Source organism: Gadus morhua, chromosome 10 (genome assembly GCF_902167405.1).
Source record: "Gadus morhua chromosome 10, gadMor3.0, whole genome shotgun sequence".
In the NCBI taxonomy this organism is placed as follows: Eukaryota; Metazoa; Chordata; class Actinopteri; order Gadiformes; family Gadidae; genus Gadus; species Gadus morhua.
Genome location: NC_044057.1, coordinates 22,862,016 through 22,883,929, shown reverse-complemented (window position 1 = coordinate 22,883,929; position 21,914 = coordinate 22,862,016). Strand labels below are relative to the sequence as shown.

The following is a 21,914-nucleotide window of genomic DNA, read 5'->3' as shown; positions in this document are numbered from 1 at the left end:
ACCTGGGGCTTCAGGAGTTGTTGCAGAGCTCCTCCTCAGCTTTGATGGAAAATGAGCCTTCCTTTGAACCACAGCTACCTGGCTCTAACTGAATACCTCCTGCCATATCTCAGTGAATGACTCTATCGTTGCCACGATACTGGATTCTCTAACGTCGATACAATACCTTGAAAAAAACAATATGGGATACTATTTTCGATACCACAGGGAAAACCTCAGAAAATCACGTACCCAAAGAAAAAAAATAGAGTATATCTCCACAACTGTAATGGCTACAATATTTCATCTTGGTGTGAAAAGAAAGATTGCTGTGCAAATATTCAATGCGGATACCGCTTGGTTAGAGTGAATAAAACTGGAACACAGCATAAGGGGAAGATTACATTTCCACCTGAAATAATTATCAGTTGGTAGCCCTGAAGTAATATGAGACACAAACAGTTAGATATCCTGAGAATAAAATATACAATTTTGACACTCGACCCCTCGATTGAAAGTTCAGGGCAAATTTAATTGAATGACGCCAAGCAGAGCCAAACACTCGCAAATACACCAGATTACCACCAGATGGCGATAAAGGACATGTATTCGGATTAAAGGAAATGGTCCTTTTTGATTCATTGATTGTAAAAATCATCATGTTTAGATGCAAACCAAGACACTGGATTATTTTATTGTGGTTTTATGCGATCAAATCAAACTCAAATTCGGGAACATAAACAACAATGGTAAGACATAATTTTTGGTTGTTAAACGATAAGGGGAAGTATTTTCTTCAATTGTTATTTGCGAGCTGTATTTTGTGCAGGTCAAATTTCGTGCAAAAGATAGCTATTGTTGTGCATTTGCACATTTATGAAACACAAAATCTTCTTCTGGCATACGGGTGCTAGCCTGGCAAGCCAGACCCATACCGGAAAGATATTGGGTCTGGTCTCGTACGGTGGCAGGCAGTGTGGGTGGGATAAACGGTTGTCTTTCAAGTTCTCCCTGCACGCACTAGGACAGAGCTACAACCAATCAGAGCAACGAAGAAGGTGACGTAGTCAGAGCGACGGAAATTTCCATGGGGAAGTGTTGCGAATGGTGGATTGAGAGAATGGAGACCAACGACGAAACTTTTACCGTATCCGGTCGGCAAAACTCTGAATACATCTTTCTTTTCCAGGAAAGACTTCAGTGCAGTTCTTTGTTCATTTCTCAAAGAAAATGATGACTTCAAGTCTTGAAGAGTCGCGGCCAAAGCCGAGTCGAAAGACAGCTGTTCGCCAGCAGCAGCAGCCATTATTGTTTACCTTTATCACGGAACCGTCGCAGCTCTGTCGTCATTCGGCTCGATACCGCTCCTCACGATCTGATTGGACTGTCCCATTTTCTGTTTCCAGCAGCGAAAAACGACGACAGAAGGCTAGACCTCCCTGGCTGCAAATTAAATTAGCTGCCGCTAGGGGCGTCTAGATTTCTCCGTCTTTGACAATTCTTGGGTATTCAAAAGTCAAAGTACTTCTAAAAAGCACTCCTTCTCTATCGAAAACCGGTCACGGAGTCGCTCCACTTGACATGCTAGCTGTTGATTTATGGCTAACTTTGAGCTAACACCGTCTCACAGAGCATTGAGATATGTATCTATTTAAAAAATTATATTTTTGACAACACTACTGTAGACAGACACTGTGTGGGACAGTAGCCTGCTGACAACTTACCTGAGTCAGCAGCTGGGAGATGACTGCTCTGAGGGAGGAGCCAGACACCACCACCCGCCAGGGCGGGGCGGGGCCGAGGCAGGGGTGAAGTCGACAGTGGCCATGACCTCAGAGTTGGACGTCCGGAGGGAGGGTCCAGGGTCCGGTTGTACTCCAAGATGACCTGAAGGCCAATAGAATTACAAAGTTTAGTTTTTCCAACATACATTCTACCCTCCAACATCACAGCACTTGTTGAACTGGCTCTTTGAGGTAATGGTACAGCTGATAAATTGAAGTAACTAACAAATATTTACCTTCACAGGGTCTTGGAGAGGGTGGTGAGACGACAATGCAATGCATGTTGGAAAAGCAGAAGCCAAAAAAAGGCACGGAGAGAGCAGTGAAAAACACGACGTACTCGCACGGTACCAGGCTCTGGAACTCCCTCCCCCCACACATAAAACAATCAGACACCATTACAACCTTCAAGTCACAACTCAAAACTCACCTGTTCAAACTCGCACACAACGTCTAACTGATCACTGTTTTGATTGTTTTTTTGTTTTTGTTTTATTTATTTCTTATTGCTTATGTTTATTTCTTTTTACACAATGTCTTGTTTTTTTTAAATAATGTACAGTATGATGACTATATGCTCTGTAAGGTGACCTTGGGTGTCTTGAAAGGCGCCTCTAAATTAAATGTATTATTATTATTATTATTACCAGGTAAACTGATGAAGAACAGAGCCACGGAAACCAGTCAACATAGCATATGGATTCCATCACTGGGCATGGTGACATCATGTCAAAGAGCCTGATGGCATAAAGTGTGAGTGTCAACAAGCTATGTTACCATAGTGACAATAATGCACATTATAAATTTTAATGCCTAGCATCCTTTTTTCATCCATGAATGGATGAAAAAATTTAAATATTGCATGGTTTTTCAATAGTACGTTCTACAATGTTTATTACTGTAACATATGAGGTTATTTTAGCTGTTAGAAATTCTCATACTCAAAACTTGTACTTACCTACTTAAAATATTAATGTTACTGCAAGGTTGCAAAAGCTGTTATACTGCTCAAAAATGCTAAAGAAAAGGTCCCTTATGAAATGTCATTATTCTGGATTATTATTTTTAAGATAATTATAGAATTGGCCGTATATATATATATATATATATATATATATATATATATATATATATATAGTTACACCAAAAAAATACCGAACTGAAACTACGCTTCAGAAATTAGCTGTATTCAGTACTGTTTGACGACATATACTGAACAATGGCTTTTCAAACTGTTATGTGGGCATTCTCGCTTCCTGCCATCCTTTTTTAATAGTTGTGTCTGGCATGGTTTACTGATTGGTGTGAAGTCTATAATATATATATATATATATATATATATATATATATACAGTATATATATACAATATGTATATCTTTTGAATATTTTCGTCTTTCGGTTTATTCGTATCAGAAATCTTGTTAATAGCTTAGCTTTTTTAAATCTCTTGTATGTGCATTGGGAATTTGACAATTTTCATTACAACTGTATTCACATAATAAATAAAATAAAATCCCTTGAATCTTGTATGTTGAACTACATAATCCCGACATCAATTTTGTACAATATCTTGCATGCAATCTGCTCTAGCATCAGTAGAGGCTACTGCTCCCACTGTTTAACTGATCTTGGACAAGCCCAGTCAGCAGTGAGCTCTCTTTGCCCCTTCATCGCCCGTATGATTGTACCATTGATCTGCTCACAGGCGCTCCCTTGTCATTCAGCAAAAGCAGCTTCTGGCCTTTGTTTATGTCTACAGGAGGTTTGTCATAGACTTCTGTTGTGTGGCAGCGCCTCTGACCAACCTAACCACTTCAGCTACCCCCCGATCCATGAACCCTAAAGCAGATTCCTCACTTTAAATCAGCACCCTATGTTCACCTGTCCAACCAGACCCTTCACGTCAATTAATTGTTGAGTGAATGAGTCACCCACTGGGGTCTGAGTTGTTCTGTCCAAGCACTCAGCGTCTGAACACAACTATGCACAACTGTATCCCAACTATGTTGGGATACAACACAATTGCAATTAAAACACACATGACGCACACACACACACACACTGACACACAAATAGTTATGGGCCCCATGCTTCCTTCCCAGGGACTACAGATGTACATTTTCCTATATAACTCTGGTACTGCTAATGAGCTGTGCATTGTCCCTGTCAAATAAATAAATTAATAAACAAACAGTGAAGAAAAAGCATATATTTAGATTTCAAGAAAAAAAACTGCTCGTTTTGCTTTCAGCAATTTAGTCATTGCACTTTAGTGTTTTGCGGCTGGCTGGTTATCTGCCACTCTGCATCAGACAGAAAGCACTCAACTATTCTTCCCTAAAAAATGAGTGGATTCAACAGGATTTTAAAGAATTGAAAGCCATATGAGCGCTAGTATTTTCCATGAGCATCAGATGACAGATTTTAAATGAAAGATGAACACAGATCCAGTTGAGCTTTCTTGCTTTGAATCCCCATCCTGTCACTTCTCGTCATGTACCTTCAACAACTTTGTGTTTCCACAGACGCCACAGAGTCGAGCCTCTGTACTCAGATATACAGTACTCTTGTTGAGCAGAGTGGTTCATGCAGACAGTATTCTAGACACACACACACACACACACACACACACACACACACACACACACACACACACACACACACACACACACACACACACACACACACACACACACTGTCCTTTAAATTAACATTTGCAGTGCACAGTGCACCATAGTAAGATGCACTAGTTTTATGCACAAGGTTAGTGCACAATGAATAAGAATTATATATTACATATAATTATCTCGATAGGCAAATGATGTGCATTCAAGTATATAGTAGATTAAAGCAGCGCAAAGCGGCGCACAGTGTTCCTTTACATCATTTTGCGGGAGACTCTGAACTGTCCTTGTCTCCGTGAAACCTCCTCAAGCATGCCAGGGGACGCAACCAGCAATTAATGTGACTGACATCATTCAGAGTGATAGCTAAGGTGGTTGCCATACAGGGTGTGTGTGTGTGTGTGTGTGTGTGTGGTGTGTGTGTGTGTGTGTGTGTGTGTGTGTGTGTGTGTGTGTGAGTGCGGGAAAGAGAGGGGCGCATGCGAGTCAAGCCACCGTGGTCAGAGTAATAGCTAAGGTGTTTGGCGTACAGGGTGTGTGTATGTGTGTGCTCAAATGTATTTTGTGTGTGTTTTGTTTTTGCTGTGTGCACGAGCAGAGAGAGGGGCGTGCGAGTACAGCCAGCATGAGGTAGTGCGGGGCCACTGAGTCCAGAGCCCTCTTCCCACGCTGTAAACACACCGACTGGGTCCCTGCTCCCCCAAAGCCCGGGTCCCCTCTCTTGTGAGATGGTCGTAGTAGTCCTGCTGTTGCTGCTGTCTTTTCACATCAAGCCATCAGAATCGGGACGCAGGACTGCTTAGATAATGCCTAATGAATGGCCTCCAGGGAAGCGCTTCAACTGAGACACGCGTCAGGGAGAGGGGACTCTTACATAAGCATTCAGTAACCAAAACATAACATAAAAGATAGTTTTTAAGGAATCTCTCAAGATCATTTCCAGTGGTCTTTATTTGTCACACACACAGAATAACTGATAAAAACACTTTGAGAGATAAGTGACTATAAGAAAACTATAAGAGAGAGTGGGTCAAATACGTAGGTAAATAGAGCAAATACGTGTAACTTAAATATTAGATTACAGATTTTAAAAATAGGTGTACAGATGGTGCTGAGCAATAAACAATACATAAATCAAATTATTGATTCAATCAATATTGTTTATTGCTCAGCACCTTCGGTACATCTATCTATAAAAGTAATAAAATCAGCCAATTTGATTGTACAGTGCAGTGTGTAGCAGCATATGGTTAAAGTGACTGACTTCCTTATTTCACTGAGTTAGCAAGAGTCAGTTATGAGAGTCTATTGGGCATTTGAGCACAAAGTCCTCAAGGCACGGTCGTCACTCAGTATCACTCCTTGTTCTGTCAAGGTGACTAACTTACGACAAGGCATAATGTCTCTAGTCAGGTCGTTTGCTAGTTCTTAGTGTGTCTAGTTGAGTCTGTTTAGAACATATCAGACATGCAGCGACAGGTTGACCGAGCATGGCATCGTTTGAATTGAAACATGTACATTTAAATTATTTCCTCCTCCCCGTTCACTCGGAGCAACAATCTCTGGGAATTTAAATGTAATTAAAGTGTTTGCAATAATGGATATAGCTCTCCAATAAATATGTATTATTCACAGCTGGCGGAGCCGATGTAATTGCACTGGAGGCTTAATGCATAAATAATTCTTTGCACGACAATGCGATAAGGTGAATCGAGGCCGACCGGTGGTTTCGGCTTTTGGTGAGAACGCCACCGACGGCGCTTCGAGGGGAGACGAGCGCGAGTGCAGCCTGCAGGTTGGGGCGATGGCGTGGCCAGACACGGGAGGAGAGCCGTCTTCTGGCCTCCTCGATGGACGTGGTTTGATTACAATAGTAATCAACGGAACGGCCTGAGAGCACGCCGAACGCGACGGCTCAATCCGTGTCGAGAAAATTGCGTGTTTAAGGTTGTGTTTAAGTTGTACAAGTTGTACTCTGTTGGCCCAAAGCAAATTTCTCTCGTGAGAGAGACAATAAAATACTTACTTACTTACTTAGATAAGGGAATAAATCTAAAATATTGTCACTCGATGACTGCAAAAAAATGGGATCTAGCTACTAATGAAGATGTATGAGCCCACGTGGTCTTCGACGTAAGGGGGGGGCCTCTCCCTGTGCCATCTCCTACGTCTGCCATCTTTGTCGTTAACCTTCACGTCTGTCTGTTTTGATGTGTCCTCCTGTCGTCACCCCGACTGTATTTACTGTTTGGGCCGTGGCAGTTGCTGGCTGCTGGCTGTGTCCCCGGCGGCCATGGATCACAAAGACCAGAATGGGGCCCTTAACCCCCCCCCCCCCCCCCCCCCCCCCCAAACACTCCCCAAACCCTACCCCCGGGACAGGAGAGAGAGAGGTAGAGAGAGTGCATGAGAGCAAGAGCGAGAGTATTAGAGAGAGATATGGACAACGAGAGAGAGAAAGAGAGTGCAAAATGGAAAGCCAGAGAGAGAGATGGAAAGCCAGAGAGAGAGATGGAAAGCCAGAGAGAGAGAGGGATGGAAAGCGAGAGAGAGAGAGATGGAAAGAGAGAGGTAGAGAGAGGGCAATTAAAGAGGAGCCGAGTCAGGGCCAGTTAAGATGAAGAGATACCTTGTGTCTTGCTGATTACAGTGCAATGACCGCATTCTGATTAATTTCTTTCGCTTATTCCTTTTTTCATGTTTTTTGCATCTCCTATCCTACATGGTGAACATGTAATTATATTTTAAACTATTTTCCGTATGGACAACGAGCAGCTGTTTGAATGGAGGCATAAATATCATTCCAGCAAAGGATGAGCCCCATGTGAAATTATCACGGAAAGCATCCTATTTGTTCCACCACTGATCTATTTAGTCTAGCGTACATGCCCACAATGTTTGGGCGCTGGTAAACATTGGACAGCGACTGCTGATACAAATCTCTCCGACACCTGAGCCGACCGTGCCAGGTAGTGACCCTTAAGGATTGGCCTGAAGCCAAACCCTGAGAGGAGCTGACTTGGGCCCGCTCTAGATTTCACTGAATCACATCCCGGGGGGAAATGACGACAGGAATGATTTATTGACGATGTAATTGATAATGTGGGCAATTCGGGCCAATAAACAATGTCATTGCTCCGAAAATAAAAAGGAAAAAGCAAAGCGAGAGAAGAATGTACAATGAATGCTAAAATCGAAATAAGGCTGATTGCAGTTCCACAATATCATGCACAGGGCTGGGGGTGAAGTGCCCCCCCCCCCTAATGAACAGCATGTGTCCACTCCAGGTCCACTCCAAAACAACTGGGCCCGTCAGGCCAGGACGGCTCGGAGAGCACATCATGCTAATGATGAGAATACCATTGCCAGTAGGATGTCCAGTAGGTGAATGGAGAGGATGCTAATGCTTATCAGCTGGGTTGTCTTGCACGTTCAGGCCCACTGATTCAGCAGCCGGGGCTGACACCGGAGCGACCCTGTGACAGAGAGACGGACTGACAGCTCGACGGGCCGACTGTCACCCTCCCGCACCTGGGATAGGTGATAGCCTGTGCTTGTGTGGCTCCAGTGTGTGTGTGTGTGAGGAGAGGCTGGGTGTCGATGAGCTGACCGACAGCGGGTGACCTTGTAATTTAAAGCCCCGCGATCTCTCCGCAGCGCTGAGCCACATCGCACTGTACGCTCTATTCCTGCGGTATTATATCTCAGTCGCGGGGGGAGAGACACGGCCAATAAAACCCACCGACACATTAAATCACGGGGGGGGGGGGTAAGGTCAAAAAAGGAGCAATGAGTTTGCACGTTATTATCATTATTATTTATCCCAGGGCATTTAAGGACACAAGCAATTCCAGGAGCAAACCGAATGTGTAGCTGTTGTGTGAACGGTTGTGTGTGACACTCATGTTTCCCACAGCAGCAGAGCATGCGGACGCAACATAAACATCAGTATGGAGTTTCCTCCGACGCATTGGTTCCAACGCGAGGCCTCTGACCTAGCTCTGCTCGGCTTACGTAAAATACAGAAAGTAGGCCAAACATTAGGCTATGGGCACTCTCTCTCTCTCTCTCTCTCTCTCTCTCTCTCTCTCTCTCTCTCTCTCGCTCTTAAACTCATACACATGCAAACACACAAAGGATGACAATTGCATCACCCTGCATGTATATTTTAAATAAATTGCATGGGCATATAATATTTATCAATTCACTAATTCTTTGCATACATTCTTTGCATACAAAAATGGCCCTTGCAAGTGTCAAAAAAGCCCCCGAGTCTGAAGTCTCTAACACCCTCTCTCTCACACTGGATAATGACATCACCCTGCATGTTTATAACCATTTAATATTCAGCAAACAAATTAATTAGCTGTTTTTATAATAAAGTAAATAAACTCTGCAGTATGTTAAAAGCGTCAAAAGGCCCCCAGGGGTCTCCCTCTCTCTCTCTCTCTCTCTCTCTCTCTCTCTCTCTCTCTGTCTCTCTCTCTCTCTCTCTCTCTCTCTCTCTCTCTCTCTCTCTCTCTCTCTCTCTATCTCTCTCTCTCTCTATCTCTCTCTCTCTCTTTTTTTTCCGTTTCTTTCTGTCACCCTTTCTGTCTCTCTATGTCCCTCCTTATCTCTATCAGAGGATAACAATGTAAACCCTCCATCTTTATTTTTTTATATTTTATGGAAATATATTATATACTATAGCAATAATATTATGATTATTATATTATTGCTTATGGACTCATTAGTTATATAAAAAAGGAAAAGTCCCAACTAAAATTCCCGTCGAAAGTGTCAGTCAACGATTAATAAGTTGTAATGTTTTATTGCGTTGACGTATGTTTTTGTGTCACACCAAGAGCCAAAGACAGAACATGTGTCACAACACACTGCCCCAGAACGGGCAGACAGAGCCGTTCTCAAAGGACGTCTCAGGAGGAATTAAGGGGGGAGCTTGGCACACTCCAGGTTGTGTTCTGTGGATGTGAAGGGGGAGGTAAGGGGGGGGAGGGGGGTAAGGGGGGGGGGGGGGGGGGTAAGGGGAGCGGCAGGAGCACTCAGCATCACACGCTTCCCCAGCCCGTGACAAGCTGAACAAACATCCCCGGCGGAGGGACAGAAAGAGCAGAGAGCGGGGAGAGGGCGAGAGAGATAGAGAGAGGGGGGGGGGGGGGGGGGGGGTATGGAGGGGAGAGAGAGAGAGGAAAAGGTGGGAGAGGGGGAGAGAGACGATAAAGTGTGGAGAGAGAGAGGGAACAAGGAGATAGAGGGTGAGCCGTAGAGGAAGAGAGAGGAGACGTGGAGGAAATTGTCTTCAATTGAATTAAGATAAGAGAGAGAACGGAGGACCGAAGGGAACATAGAGAAAGAGAGAGAGAGCAGCAGAGAGAGCAGGGAGATACAGGGAGAGGAGAGAGAGACAGAAACATGGAGGCATAGAGGGAGACAGAGAGGAAGATGGAGGGACACAACAAAACAAAGAGGCAGGGGTAAGAGAGATGAGAAATAATGAACCACGGGCTCTGATCTAATCCCAGACAGAGACTGAGGTATGTCGGATGATATCAAAATAACAACAAACAAAACCAACAGCAGTAAACCACACGCTCATGCTGCCAAAAGTCAGCCTTGTTATGTGTGAGATGTTTCATTAGGAATCATGCCCGTCTCCATCTCCAAGTGGCACACTGATTGCACCCAAAAAATAACCCAAAAAAGCAACAATGACCGATATTTGTACATCAATATATTGGGAGCTGCAGTACGCAAGGTTATAAAACAGTGGGAACGAAATGAAGCACATGGTCAACAATGTTACATCCTCCATCCCCCGGCCCAGGAATAGAAAACACCTTAAACATTCATTAAACTGCTGGTGCAGGCTTGTGCACAGCGCTGTGCATCAGTGCGTCCTCCTGGATGCCATAGGAAGGAGGCGGGGAGGGAGGCAGAGAGGCAGACAGAATGTTTGGGGGTTCTATTTTAGGCCGGAACCTTGTCAAACCGCGGCAGTGCCAGATAACTCCCCCGCCCCCCAACTCGGACGACGACAATAGGTTCTGATGCCTACGACTGGGACTCAAAGGGACACGGTCGTGCTGCCGCGTGCGTGAGGCTGCATAACACGAGCATGCGTGTGAGTGTAGATGCTAGCGCAGTGATAAGCCAGTGGATTCGGTGAGCATGGATATGGCATGAGAGGCCTACATTCTGGCAGGGGACCATACTGTAGCTTCAGGACATTCAGGTCACGTTACCAGCGACACCCCCTATGTGACAGCAAAGCTTTTGTAAAACAACCACAGAGAGGTCATTAAGAGGTATTACAGCATGTCTCTACAACGTTACTACGGGGGAAAACTCCACAATTAAAAGGACACCTTTAACCTCTGGTGTGGCATTGCAGTGCACTTTGGCTGAGGCGGCATAAAATGTGCACACGACGACACAATACACACCGGCTCATCCACACACTAAACCTTCAACCTCCAATACGAGGACAGCTCGCCAGAGTCCTTTCAGCGCGGAAGACTGTTGTAATTACAAGGCCAGCAGACAATGCTGTGTCAATAAGCCAATGATAGACCTCTGTTAGCGGGGGACATGCCACTTAAAGACAACCAACCAAACACTTCATCATTGCTGATACATATTTCATAACTCTGCCCTGCAACTCTGGAAGGCAAACGAGGAGGTTATATCACGTGCGTCTTTTGTACGCGTCCCCATTTTTCAACCTTAATCCTCTGTGTAATATTTGACCTTGCCATGTGTGTTTGATGCAATTATGTATGTCATAGTGTTGGACACTTTGGAAAGGGCTGGATTCACTTCAGTACAATAGAAGCCTTGGGGCGGCTGGGGTTGTGGTGGTGGGGGGGGGGGGGGGGGGGATGAGTCATAAGGTCTCGGGAGACGAAGCGGCCACTGCAGGACAGCCAGGCGGCGAGAGCACCAGAAAGCGCTGCTCTCTGTAAGGGCAGCGCGGGCCGCGTGTGAGAGTGGGGGGGCGGGCCGCTAATAATGTTGACTACGACGACTTCAGGATAAGAAACAACAACAACAAGGACAATCAAATCGTTATGTTGTGGGTGACGCACCACACTGTTGACACGTGGCTTCGTGAGAGTGGAGGGGAGGGGGGGGGGGCTTCTTGCCAATGGTTTCTATGACGTCTAGAGGCTCATCGCAAGGAAGTCCTCGGTGGGTTGCTAAAGGTGACCCAGAGGTCAACAGCACGACGGGGAACCGACATGAACATGCCCCTGGATCTCCAAGGAGGAAACAAAGATGGAGAGGTTGAGGCAGTGGGGAAAGGCAGTGGTGAAAGATGAACCCCATAGTGTTTGTTTTCACTGATGTGTGGATCGGTTGTTCCTCTGCAGGCCGACGCCGCCCCAGAACTCGGGTTTTCTCTGTTGAATGCCGCCGTGGTCCCTGAGGAACCTCTCGATGATATAACTAGGAGAACAAAGCAAGGCCCCTGGCTGAGGTGTGTCTCCTGAATAGCTTGTGTTGTTCTGTCGATATGGCAGAACGAAACGGGGGAAACACACACACACACACACACACACACACACACTAGTGAAACCAGTGTCATATGCCGGACCTGGGCTCTCGTATCCCTGGGCGTATCAGGTGAAATACGTGTGATCCTGCGATCGCTGCTCCAAGCTGCTGATGTCTGGTGACATGACTAGTCTCCACCGATAGAGCGCTGCAGCTCTGGGTGTGAGTGTGAGCACATCTACGTTTTATTGCATGCAAGGTTGTTGAATGTGCAATTTAAAGTCTGAATGATGATTAAGTAGCAACAATTGTTGAGCACTTTTCTAGGTTCTTCATTGGGATTTATCATGGAAAAAAGTTCCTTTTTAAGTGTTAATAATCGTTTACTCTTGTTGTTCATAGATTAAAGCTTTAAAGTTAGCCCTTCAAACCCACATTCTTTAATAAATATATATTTTATATCCCTTGCAATGGTCACTAATGAATGCAGTACAATAAAATATGAAATATATGTATAGATAGGTTTGATCTAATGAATGGTAAACAACAGTGAAAACAGTGAATTATTTCCTGACCCCATGCATATCCTCACTGTAACATCTTTAAAAACGCAAAGTCATTCTGTCCCATTGTGGAGAAAGACAAAACAAGAGACAGAGATAAATGCAGGTCAGGCTTGTGTTACATTGTGAAAACCACCTGTTTTATCTTTGAAAAGACACGAGAGCATCTTTAGTTATGTCAGGCCCACTACCAATATGTCTGTATGTGTTTCATCATTCTCTATAGATCCCGAATACTTGAAGAAAGCCACCTTTACTCCATCATATGTGTAGCTCCATCATATGTTCTGCTCCAAAGATAACCCTTTGCATCGATACGTACGCACACTGAACAGCAGACGAGCTGGCAGCTCTTCTCGACTCTGGGCTTGACTCCCTTGAGAAGGGTTAGCATTGGTGTATCTGCGCTGCACGGATGGACCAAAACAGACCACTGATGCATGGACTCGCCGGAAGTCACACAATTTGTGCAACTCGGCGCCGGCACAACGGAGGAGCTAGTCATCTTTTATTCAGAGTTGCACTCATGATGAATGAATTTAAAGGCATCATCTATTGGTCCATGTGTTTCCAGGCGAATGACATGCAAAACCCTGTATGTAAGACAATGTGGCATGACTTGAAGTGTGCTATACTATGAATGTTAGCAGTAGTTCGAGTTTTGTATTGTTGTTGAATATGGCGAAAGTAAAAGCAAAACCGTCAGGGCAGGGAACTGCTCCATCTAGTGGATATGTTGCAGCACTGCAGCTCAGATTTCGGAACACACGCAATGCATGACTCTATTAGAGGTATAAGACCTACAAGGTCGGTTTAAAATCGTTAGGAGGTTAAATACAGAACAACTTTACTAATTTATTGAGGAATTATCATTGAGCATAACTTTATCTCACAGGTCATTCTGGAATTCTGGAAACTAACAAATACATTGTCAAAAAAAAAAGTTATGTTTACACTTTGCCTTTCCTTAGACCAAGAGCTGCGCTTACAACACTACCAACTTCCTACATTCAAAAAATTATAATTTTCAATGTAAAACAGTGATCCAAGCATTGGTAAGAACCCACATACACCAGTTTAACGCTTGGTTTAATTTCCAATTTGAGGGGAGGAAATGGCCTTTGAAATATAAGCAAATGGAAACAATAGTTAAGTTATTAAGGGGCTGAGAGAAATAGGAAAAACAAATCACAATTTTCCCATTTAGTCTACACATCATTTTACATGCTGTTTTGCAACCAAAATCACAGGTCAAGCACAATTAAGCCAGAGACTGTTTGACATTTACCCTGGAAATATGTCAGGGAGTGAAATAACAATGGGAGCGAGTACAATAAAACATGTTTCCACCTGAAAATTAATAGCAGTCATGCCGAAAATTCCCGGGGATGTCAAACCCTATTTCTGTTGATATCCAAATGCGAAATATGGGAACACATGTTTGGAATTAAGTCATTCTCAGACATGTTAACACTTCCTGTGGATATTATTCAAAGCTTTAGCCATATAATGGACATACTTGGCCACCCAGGCGATCCCTGAAACAAAAGCTCCAAACTGCGTTAACATTGTGTCAGTCACGGTTTGAGCCATGCTTAACCACATTCTTGTGTAAACCCTTAAAGGCGATTAATAAGCTAAATAGCTTAGTAACTTATGCTTTGATTGATTGATTGTCTTTATTTCGAACCTGCAAGCAATAAAAAACATGGTTATTAATCAATTAATGATTATCAATTGATTATTAATAGATGAAATAAAAAAAAAAGAGACAACAAAAAAAACCCACAAAAGAAGTAAAATTAAAAAAAAAAACTTGCCTTGTGGATCCTTTCATTTCTGCAATTGACCGCAGCATTAAGACCTGCAAGCCCTTCGCTGGCCTGCACCCCCTCAGGACTCCAGAGGTCAAAGACGTAAAACCTCAAGTCTGCGTAAATTCACGATTTGCTTTAATATATGATTTAATAATTTATTTACTAATATACTTTTCTTTGTACTGGCTGGTTTAATATTGTTCAAGTGTTGTTACTTTATCGGAGGGGATTGTAATCATTGACCGGCGGACATTTTAAGCCAACATGAATCAACAGGAATGTTTTTCTCCAACTACATTTTCCAAAATTAAGAACAATAAAAAGTAAAGCAAGACCCACTTGCTTGATTGCGTTTTCAAAAGAAAAAAAATATGAATGGCTTTTAGATTTAATTTTGGAATAATAAATTGCATACCTACACTTGACAAGCCACAGTATATTTAGTAATCGAAGTTCATGATTTAGGGGACTTTATGAAAACATAGTCTTTCCACTAAGTAACAGTAAACAAATGGATGGAAGAGGCCCACCGTACTGCTGTTTAATGTACAATGCTAGGACTGCATTGTACATTAAACAGCAGAGGATTAAGGCTGTATAAACTTAATCTGGCATTGAATGAAATTATCAAATACAGGGGCCCAAAATCAATTTGAACTCCATTACCGTAGTTCCCATGGCTGCAGAACTCTTCTGTACAGGAAGAGAATCTCATTGCTGCTGGCCGGGTTTCATAGTCCTTCAATCCAACCTGGAGGAACCCAGAGGTTGTGAATTGAACTGTGTATAATTTTATAATAAAACAAACATAGAAAAAGACAGGTCATGTACATGCAGATTCAAATCCACCTATGGGTCCTCTTTGGATAAAGTGATGAGGCCAATAGAATCTCTACTAAGGTGCATAATTCCATAATATCCCTATATCCAATGAGCATATTGCTAGTCCTCACGGCTGGGTGCTGGTTCAGGCACCAGACCCCCCACGTGTGTCCCCTGGTCTCAGGAGAGGTGGAACAGGTTGAATCCCAACGGGGCTCTGAACATAGCCAGATGTGCGGCGGCGGCGGCAGCGGGCATGATGGGAGTGCGTGCGTATGAAAAGCTGTGTCCATACAGCAGAGATGACCCCAGCTGCGGGGGAACGCGGAAAGGGAAAGGAGCAGAGGAAGACGAGTAGCATGAGCTCGGGAACACGGCTTTTCCCCCTACACAGGCGGCCATCTTCAGCTTCTCCACCTCTGCCTCCTGGAGTCGCTTGGCTTTGGCTCTGCGGTTCTGGAACCAGATCTTCACCTGGGTCTCGGATAAGGTCAGCACGGAGGAGAACTCGGCCCGCTCGGCGATGGACAGGTACTGCTTCTGGCGGAACTTCCTCTCCAGGGCCAGGAGCTGGGAGGTGGTGAAGGGAGTGCGAGGCTTCCGGTTGGTCTTGTGTTTTCTCAAAGAACACACTGTTGGACTGAGCTGCCCTACAGAGAAGGAGAATAGTTAGTAATAAAATACAACTAGTTGTGAATATACATTTGAAATACAATAGCCTGCAAAGTACGATCAGAAATAGGGGCTCGTTTAAGATAGGCCTATTGAAAGCTGATTACATTGAATATATTGTTTTTATCAACAATAACAATATGAACCCCAAAAACTTGATCAAACTTTCAAAAAGTCATTTTTTAGAACGGTCGGGCTATTATAAATTATACGCGTTTGATAATAGTTTTCAATGAAGCTGCCAACTTACGGGGCGGTGTAGGGATCTCCGAGCGGGTCATCCAAGGCGTGCAGTCTCCCCTTTCCAACGACTGAGATTTGACTGGAGCGTCTCGCACAACGCGTTGTGGTAACTCGTTTGAGGCAGGAGACCGTATTTTAGTCGGATAACAACCTTTCCTCGTTGTGTCAACATTTCCCGGTCGTATACGTGGGCTCTTGTCTGAAATAAGCGCTTCCACGCTGAAAGGCAAGCAGGTCTCCTGTGTTGTAAAATTATTCAGTGGTTGTGGACGTACATCCTCTGGAAACACATATTTTGAGTCAATTTGGGAAGTCATACTCTCCAGTATGACAAAAATCGAACGCGGACTAAAAGTAACATTTGTTAACGAGCTCAAAAACGCGTTGCCAAAAAGGCTGAACTTCAAAACCGTCTCGCAAACTTGGGAATGACTAATAACTTTTCTGCGACTTTCATCCTAGTGTACTTTATCTAAGGACTAAGTAGCCGTCTTGTGATTGGACAGTTTGTTAAGGGGCGCCCGGATGATTGCCCGGTGCGGTAAACCGCAGGGCCACCCCCCCATGTAAACAACAGGTTTAGTTAGATATCAGCCGAAATTACCACTAATTAGGATACCCGAAGGGGCCATTGTCGAGGAGACATAGCCAACATTTCATATACAACTTTAAATTAAATATTGACGATGTAATCACTCTATAATGAAACTTAATGGATATATGGAGAAGCAAACGTTTCTTTGGCAATATATATATATATATATATATATATATATATATATATATATATATATATATATATATATATATATATATATATATATATATATATATTCCTGTAGCCTACATAGATAAATCCTTATCCTACTAGCCATTAAAAAAGTAGAACAGACAGCTCCATATTTTTATATACTTTTATTTTTTATATAGTAGGTAGGAGGTTATAGTGTGCGTAGTAGTACCTATAGGCAACAGTAGCATTGGAATGAAAAGTAAGACGCATTTTGTTTGCAGTCGGAAAGGCCAATACAAGCTGTGTCTAATTCATGCCCTGACTTGTAGTAGCTGACACACTTACTCGGCCGTAATGGTAATCAATAAGAATTATGGAGCTTCTAAAGTTCTGAGCTAGAACACTAACCATGCACTCAAACGTTCAAGACAGTTGGAAGATGGATTACGGTTTTGGGCAAGCTTTAAAATGACTGTCATTACATTGTTATTATTAACACCTTGTAATTAGGCCTGTGGAATCCGGTTCTTTTAAGTGGGATTTAACGGTAATGACAGAAAATTGCTACCTTCCTGAGGTGTGTGGCGCCCGATGCGATTAGTACTAGTCTCTGGTCTGTCTTAGTGGAGACATGGGCTTCCTTGGCCCGTTTGAAGCTCATACCTGTAGGGCTCGGCAGCACTAGGAAACATCAGCCAAACTCTCCTGTTTTCCAACACACACACACACACACACACACACACACACACACACACACACACACACACACACACACACACACACACACACACACACACACACACACACACACACACACACAAAAGGTTGCTCTTATTAAGGTCCCAACAACAAGCACTCACAACCAATATATAAAAAAAACAAAATCAAAAGATACTGAAATGTTTTTCTCTGTGTACGGCTCGGCTCTCGTCTCGGTCTGATTGCGACCTATATAGGCGTAGTAGACACACACTCACTCAAACACATCCTTAACACAAACACGCTTAAAACAACAACTGGCCGACAGAGCATCCATGGGTCGTCTGCTGGACGTCGGGCCAGTGCTCTGTGATCAGGACAGAGGCAGCAGCAGGGTGTTCTCTGTAATCAGCTGGATTACACGGTGGTGTTAGGGGGCTCAGCCTCTGGCTGCTCAGCGACGTGAGGGCTCCTCACACAGCACAACACTCACAGCTGACTCTGGTGCTAACAACAGCAAGTAGGTTTGCTGTAGAAGATCTGCTGTACTGCAACCATTCGCAGTCTCCTTTAACAAACATATAGATGTCTGCAGCTTAATATTACCAACTCATGGACGTAATTATAGGTTGTTTGGTCTGAAAGCGCAAATGTGTTGATGTTTGTCTTGAAAAGTGTTGTTTTTTTTAGGGTCCTGGGCGTCGGCCTATTAGTTGTTTTTCATCAGGCCTGCTGCCTGCCGTAGGTTTGTGCCATGGTTCTGCTTTCTGTATGTGAGAGGAAGTACACCTGTGACAATTAAGATAAATAAGGCAGCAGACAGTTGTGGCAAAATCGCTGCGTCGCTTTAGCTCACGTACATCTCTCCAAAAAGTTGACGGGATGCAAAACCTCACCAGTGGGGAACCATAAATGCGAGCACCGAGAGACACGGCGGCGTCTTGACACAGAAGAACAATTCAACCTTTTCTCTTCCAGAGACAGACTGAATGGGTTGATGTTGAACACACTAGGCTTCTCATATCATATATTTACTGTTGATATTGTTTCCTGATGCTTTTGACACTGATCGTTGTTAATGCTTTATAGGTGTTTAATTTGACTGTAATCTGTATATATATAACATTTATATATTTTTTATTGTTTAAACTGTCATTAATTCACAATTCCTTTAAACATTATGATTTAGATGATCCTTGAGATGGCAAATCAAGGACATTTAGATGAAGGTAGATTCTATCTCAATACAGCTTTTTTCACAAAGATTAGAAAAAAATATTAGCACCAAATAATTGAGATGGCAATGAAGAGAAGGGTTCCATTTGGTACTGATTTTTTTTGATCATTTTGCTAATCACAGATTGCCTCCCCATTCTCACGAAAAACAACTGAAATTTCAATCGATTTATAATTCTTAAAAATATAAACAACATTTATCAAAACATGAAAGCCAGTCTCTCAAACTACATTTTAAATGTCGTTCACCACAGACTGAAGACGTGGGTTTGAACCCTGGGGTGGAGACTCATAACATTTTCACTTTAGCCACAATGAGCCAATCAAGACATAAAAGCTCAATATTTAATCTCAAAAAAGTCAAAATAAATCTACAAGGCCCATTAATGAATGCTTTCAGCTGTTCAGCATAACCAATGTTTGATGCACTTATAAGAATAGGCTCCAAAAAGAGTTCTGAAGGGATTTTCCCCACACCAAAGCCATAGGAAAGAGACCCTTCTGGGTAATTTTGGACCCAAGTGACAAGCATGGCTTTTTTATGTCTCCTATGACAAGAACAAAGACAACTGGCAGTAATAATTTGGCGTTTTCAATCACGAGGACTATCAGGCTGTGGGGTTTGGGTTGGGCATTATGGTTTGGAAGTGAACTGTATTCATGGCTACGGTTTCTGTTTTTACAACACTTTATTTTGATAAAGCATGACTTCAGAACGCACAAAGCCATATATACAGAAATAAACAACAGCTCTAGATTTCTGCATATCAGCTTAATATAACCAACTCATGGTAGTAATAATAGGTTGCTTGGTCTGTAAACGTAAATGTGTATTTGTTTACCTTGAAATGTTAAGTGTTTTTTGAGGGTCCTGCGAGTCAGCCTATTAGTTGTTTTTCTAATACATCAGGTTTGATTCATAATCAAAGACCACATTACATAGACAAAGCTCCACATGCTTCCAAAAGAAAGCGAGGAAGAAGTGTCAAGCCTCAACATCCCGGTACATTGCAACATCAACATAAAACTTTTTTTCCTAATCCGTTCAGAGCCATTTCAACAGGCTGTGAAAGTTATGCTTATTTCAGCATGTTCACGTTTGTTAGTCGCCTTGCTTCTGTTTTCCATTGCATTTTCCCTTGAGATGACATGCTTTATTTAAATACTCTATTTCTCTCTCTCTCTCTCTCTCTCTCTCTCTCTCTCTCTCTCTCTCTCTCTCTCTCTCTCTCTCTCTCTCTCTCTCTCTCTCTCTCTCTCTCTCTCTCTCTCTCTCTCTCTCTCTCTCTCTCTCTCTCTCTCACAAACAGGATTTTCTTAAATATAAGGATTAATATAAAATGTATTGAAGTGTTATTTAGAATATGTCAAGTCTCAATAATTGAATGATTCAGATATCAGATTACCATCGATGAATGTTTACAATTTGAAATGAAAAAAAAATTGAAATTACATCTGCAAAATGAGGTGTGTGTGTAGAGAAATAAGGTTTTTGAGGAGTAAAATAAATGTCCATAACATGAACAGGAAGAATCTTTCTCTCTAATCTGTTTATGTACACTGCATGTGGTTCCTCTTTGTCCAACACTGATGAACAGTTAGCTTGTGGCTTCAAGTTAATTGGGCCATGTTTCCCTAATTTAAACTATTGTAAATAACTGCAGACTAATCTAGAGTATATGCCTACAGTAAACAACTCAACTGTGGATTATTCAATCGTGTTTAGCTTACTTTGAATTCATAGCCACATCATTTTATTTCAATAATAACAGTGGAAAATGTAATATCATAAGGTATCTGTGTACATTGGATTCTACTTGACAAATTTTGGGATAGATTATTTAAAAAACTCAATGATTAGGAAGAGAGGGTTGAAGTAGCAAGCTTCCAGCTACTGGAAGACCTGCTCTAGCTGAGCCAATGCCCTGTGTCACCATAATCAACATTAGCAATGCCCAGGACCATTGCAGATTGGAAATATTTCCTAAATGGTAGCCAAACAAAGAATCTACTACCCCTATAGTTTTGCTTAACTACAAAGTGATTTAAATGAATATTAATAAATTAAAATAATAACCTTCATATTGCATTCAAGAACCAAGACATGCTGCTTATTACATTCCAGTATACTTATATTGCCTTCTGGAACGAAGACATGCAGCTGAATAATGAATTCTAGAACCAAGACAGGCTGCATATTGCATACAAATACAAGACACGCTGATTATTGCATTATAGAACAAACACTCGCTGTATATTGCATTCTCATCCCCAGACAAGCTACATATTGCATTGTACAATCAAGGCATGCTGCTGCATATTGCATTCTCGGACCAGGACAAATCAGGCAGCATATTATATTCTAGAACCAAGACGTACCATGTATTGCAATTTTAAAGCTAAGCCATGATGCATATTTCATTCTAGAACCAAAATAGAGTTTAGTTTTCATAGTTTCCAGCACACCCATGCCAACATATTTATTTTGAAGAGTGAAACATTTATAAATACAAACGTCTTAACTGACCTAAGAAAAAGACGAATAACCACAGATCGACAGTGTTCGTGACGGGTATGGAGGTAGTGCTACCAGACCGTCTCCTTTATATATTACAGCTCCGATAAAAAGACTCTGATTAAAACTATTAAATAAATCATGAGCTACAATTCTTTGGCTCGATTCTATTAGGCCTATAGTATAAGTAAAACCATTTATATTTTACATACTAGAAAAACAAAATAGTTTAAAATATGATTAAAGCACAACGAAGGTCAATAACAAAAGTTATATTGTTTAAAACAAATTACTATTTACACCGCCATAGACTGCAAATTGACTTAAAATATTAACAGAGCAATTCGTAGGACTGTGTTCAATATTTATGCCACTAAAACTAATGTAATTAAGGGATGCGCTGTAGGCTGGCTTAAATAGATTTTAGGTGAACAGCAATAAACATCAGGGGGAGACCACTGTTGACATTTCAGAACAACTAATCACTGATCCCAAAGCCTTTGCTACTATTTAGGTAGTAGACACTTTTATCCAAAGAAGCTTACTGCAAAATGAGGTGTCATCAAGGTGCAGGTAGAGATACTTGCCAAGTTGCTAAGATGCCTACAAGAAACTGAACCTGGGGATCAAACTGGCACTACGCTATCATGCTTGTTGAGAAGCAAGCTACATAGGGTTCCTATACAGCATGTTCAGTACATTATACTGATCTTGTGTTCATTCAATAAG

The 21,914-nt window shown here is 42.4% G+C and overlaps 1 protein-coding gene across 3 annotated transcripts; it reads right to left on the bottom strand.

Moving 5' to 3' along the window:
• Positions 1 to 13,520: 13,520 nt before the first annotated feature.
• On the bottom strand, positions 13,521 to 16,495 carry LOC115551854 (homeobox protein MSX-2-like). 3 transcript variants are annotated; one of them, XM_030367430.1, is made up of 4 exons: positions 16,010 to 16,495; positions 15,562 to 15,737; positions 14,932 to 15,016; positions 13,521 to 14,378 (listed from the first exon to the last, which is right to left on the bottom strand). In XM_030367430.1, exons 1-4 carry the CDS (start codon positions 16,317 to 16,319, stop codon positions 14,251 to 14,253), a joined length of 699 nt encoding a protein of 232 aa, XP_030223290.1. In that variant the 5' UTR covers positions 16,320 to 16,495; the 3' UTR covers positions 13,521 to 14,250. The 3 variants fall into 3 exon arrangements, 2 of the variants coding, with proteins under 2 accessions (XP_030223290.1, XP_030223289.1); XR_003978247.1 differs by having other exon boundaries at positions 14,932 to 15,737; positions 16,010 to 16,493; XM_030367429.1 differs by having other exon boundaries at positions 13,521 to 15,737; positions 16,010 to 16,493.
• Positions 16,496 to 21,914: the final 5,419 nt, after the last annotated feature.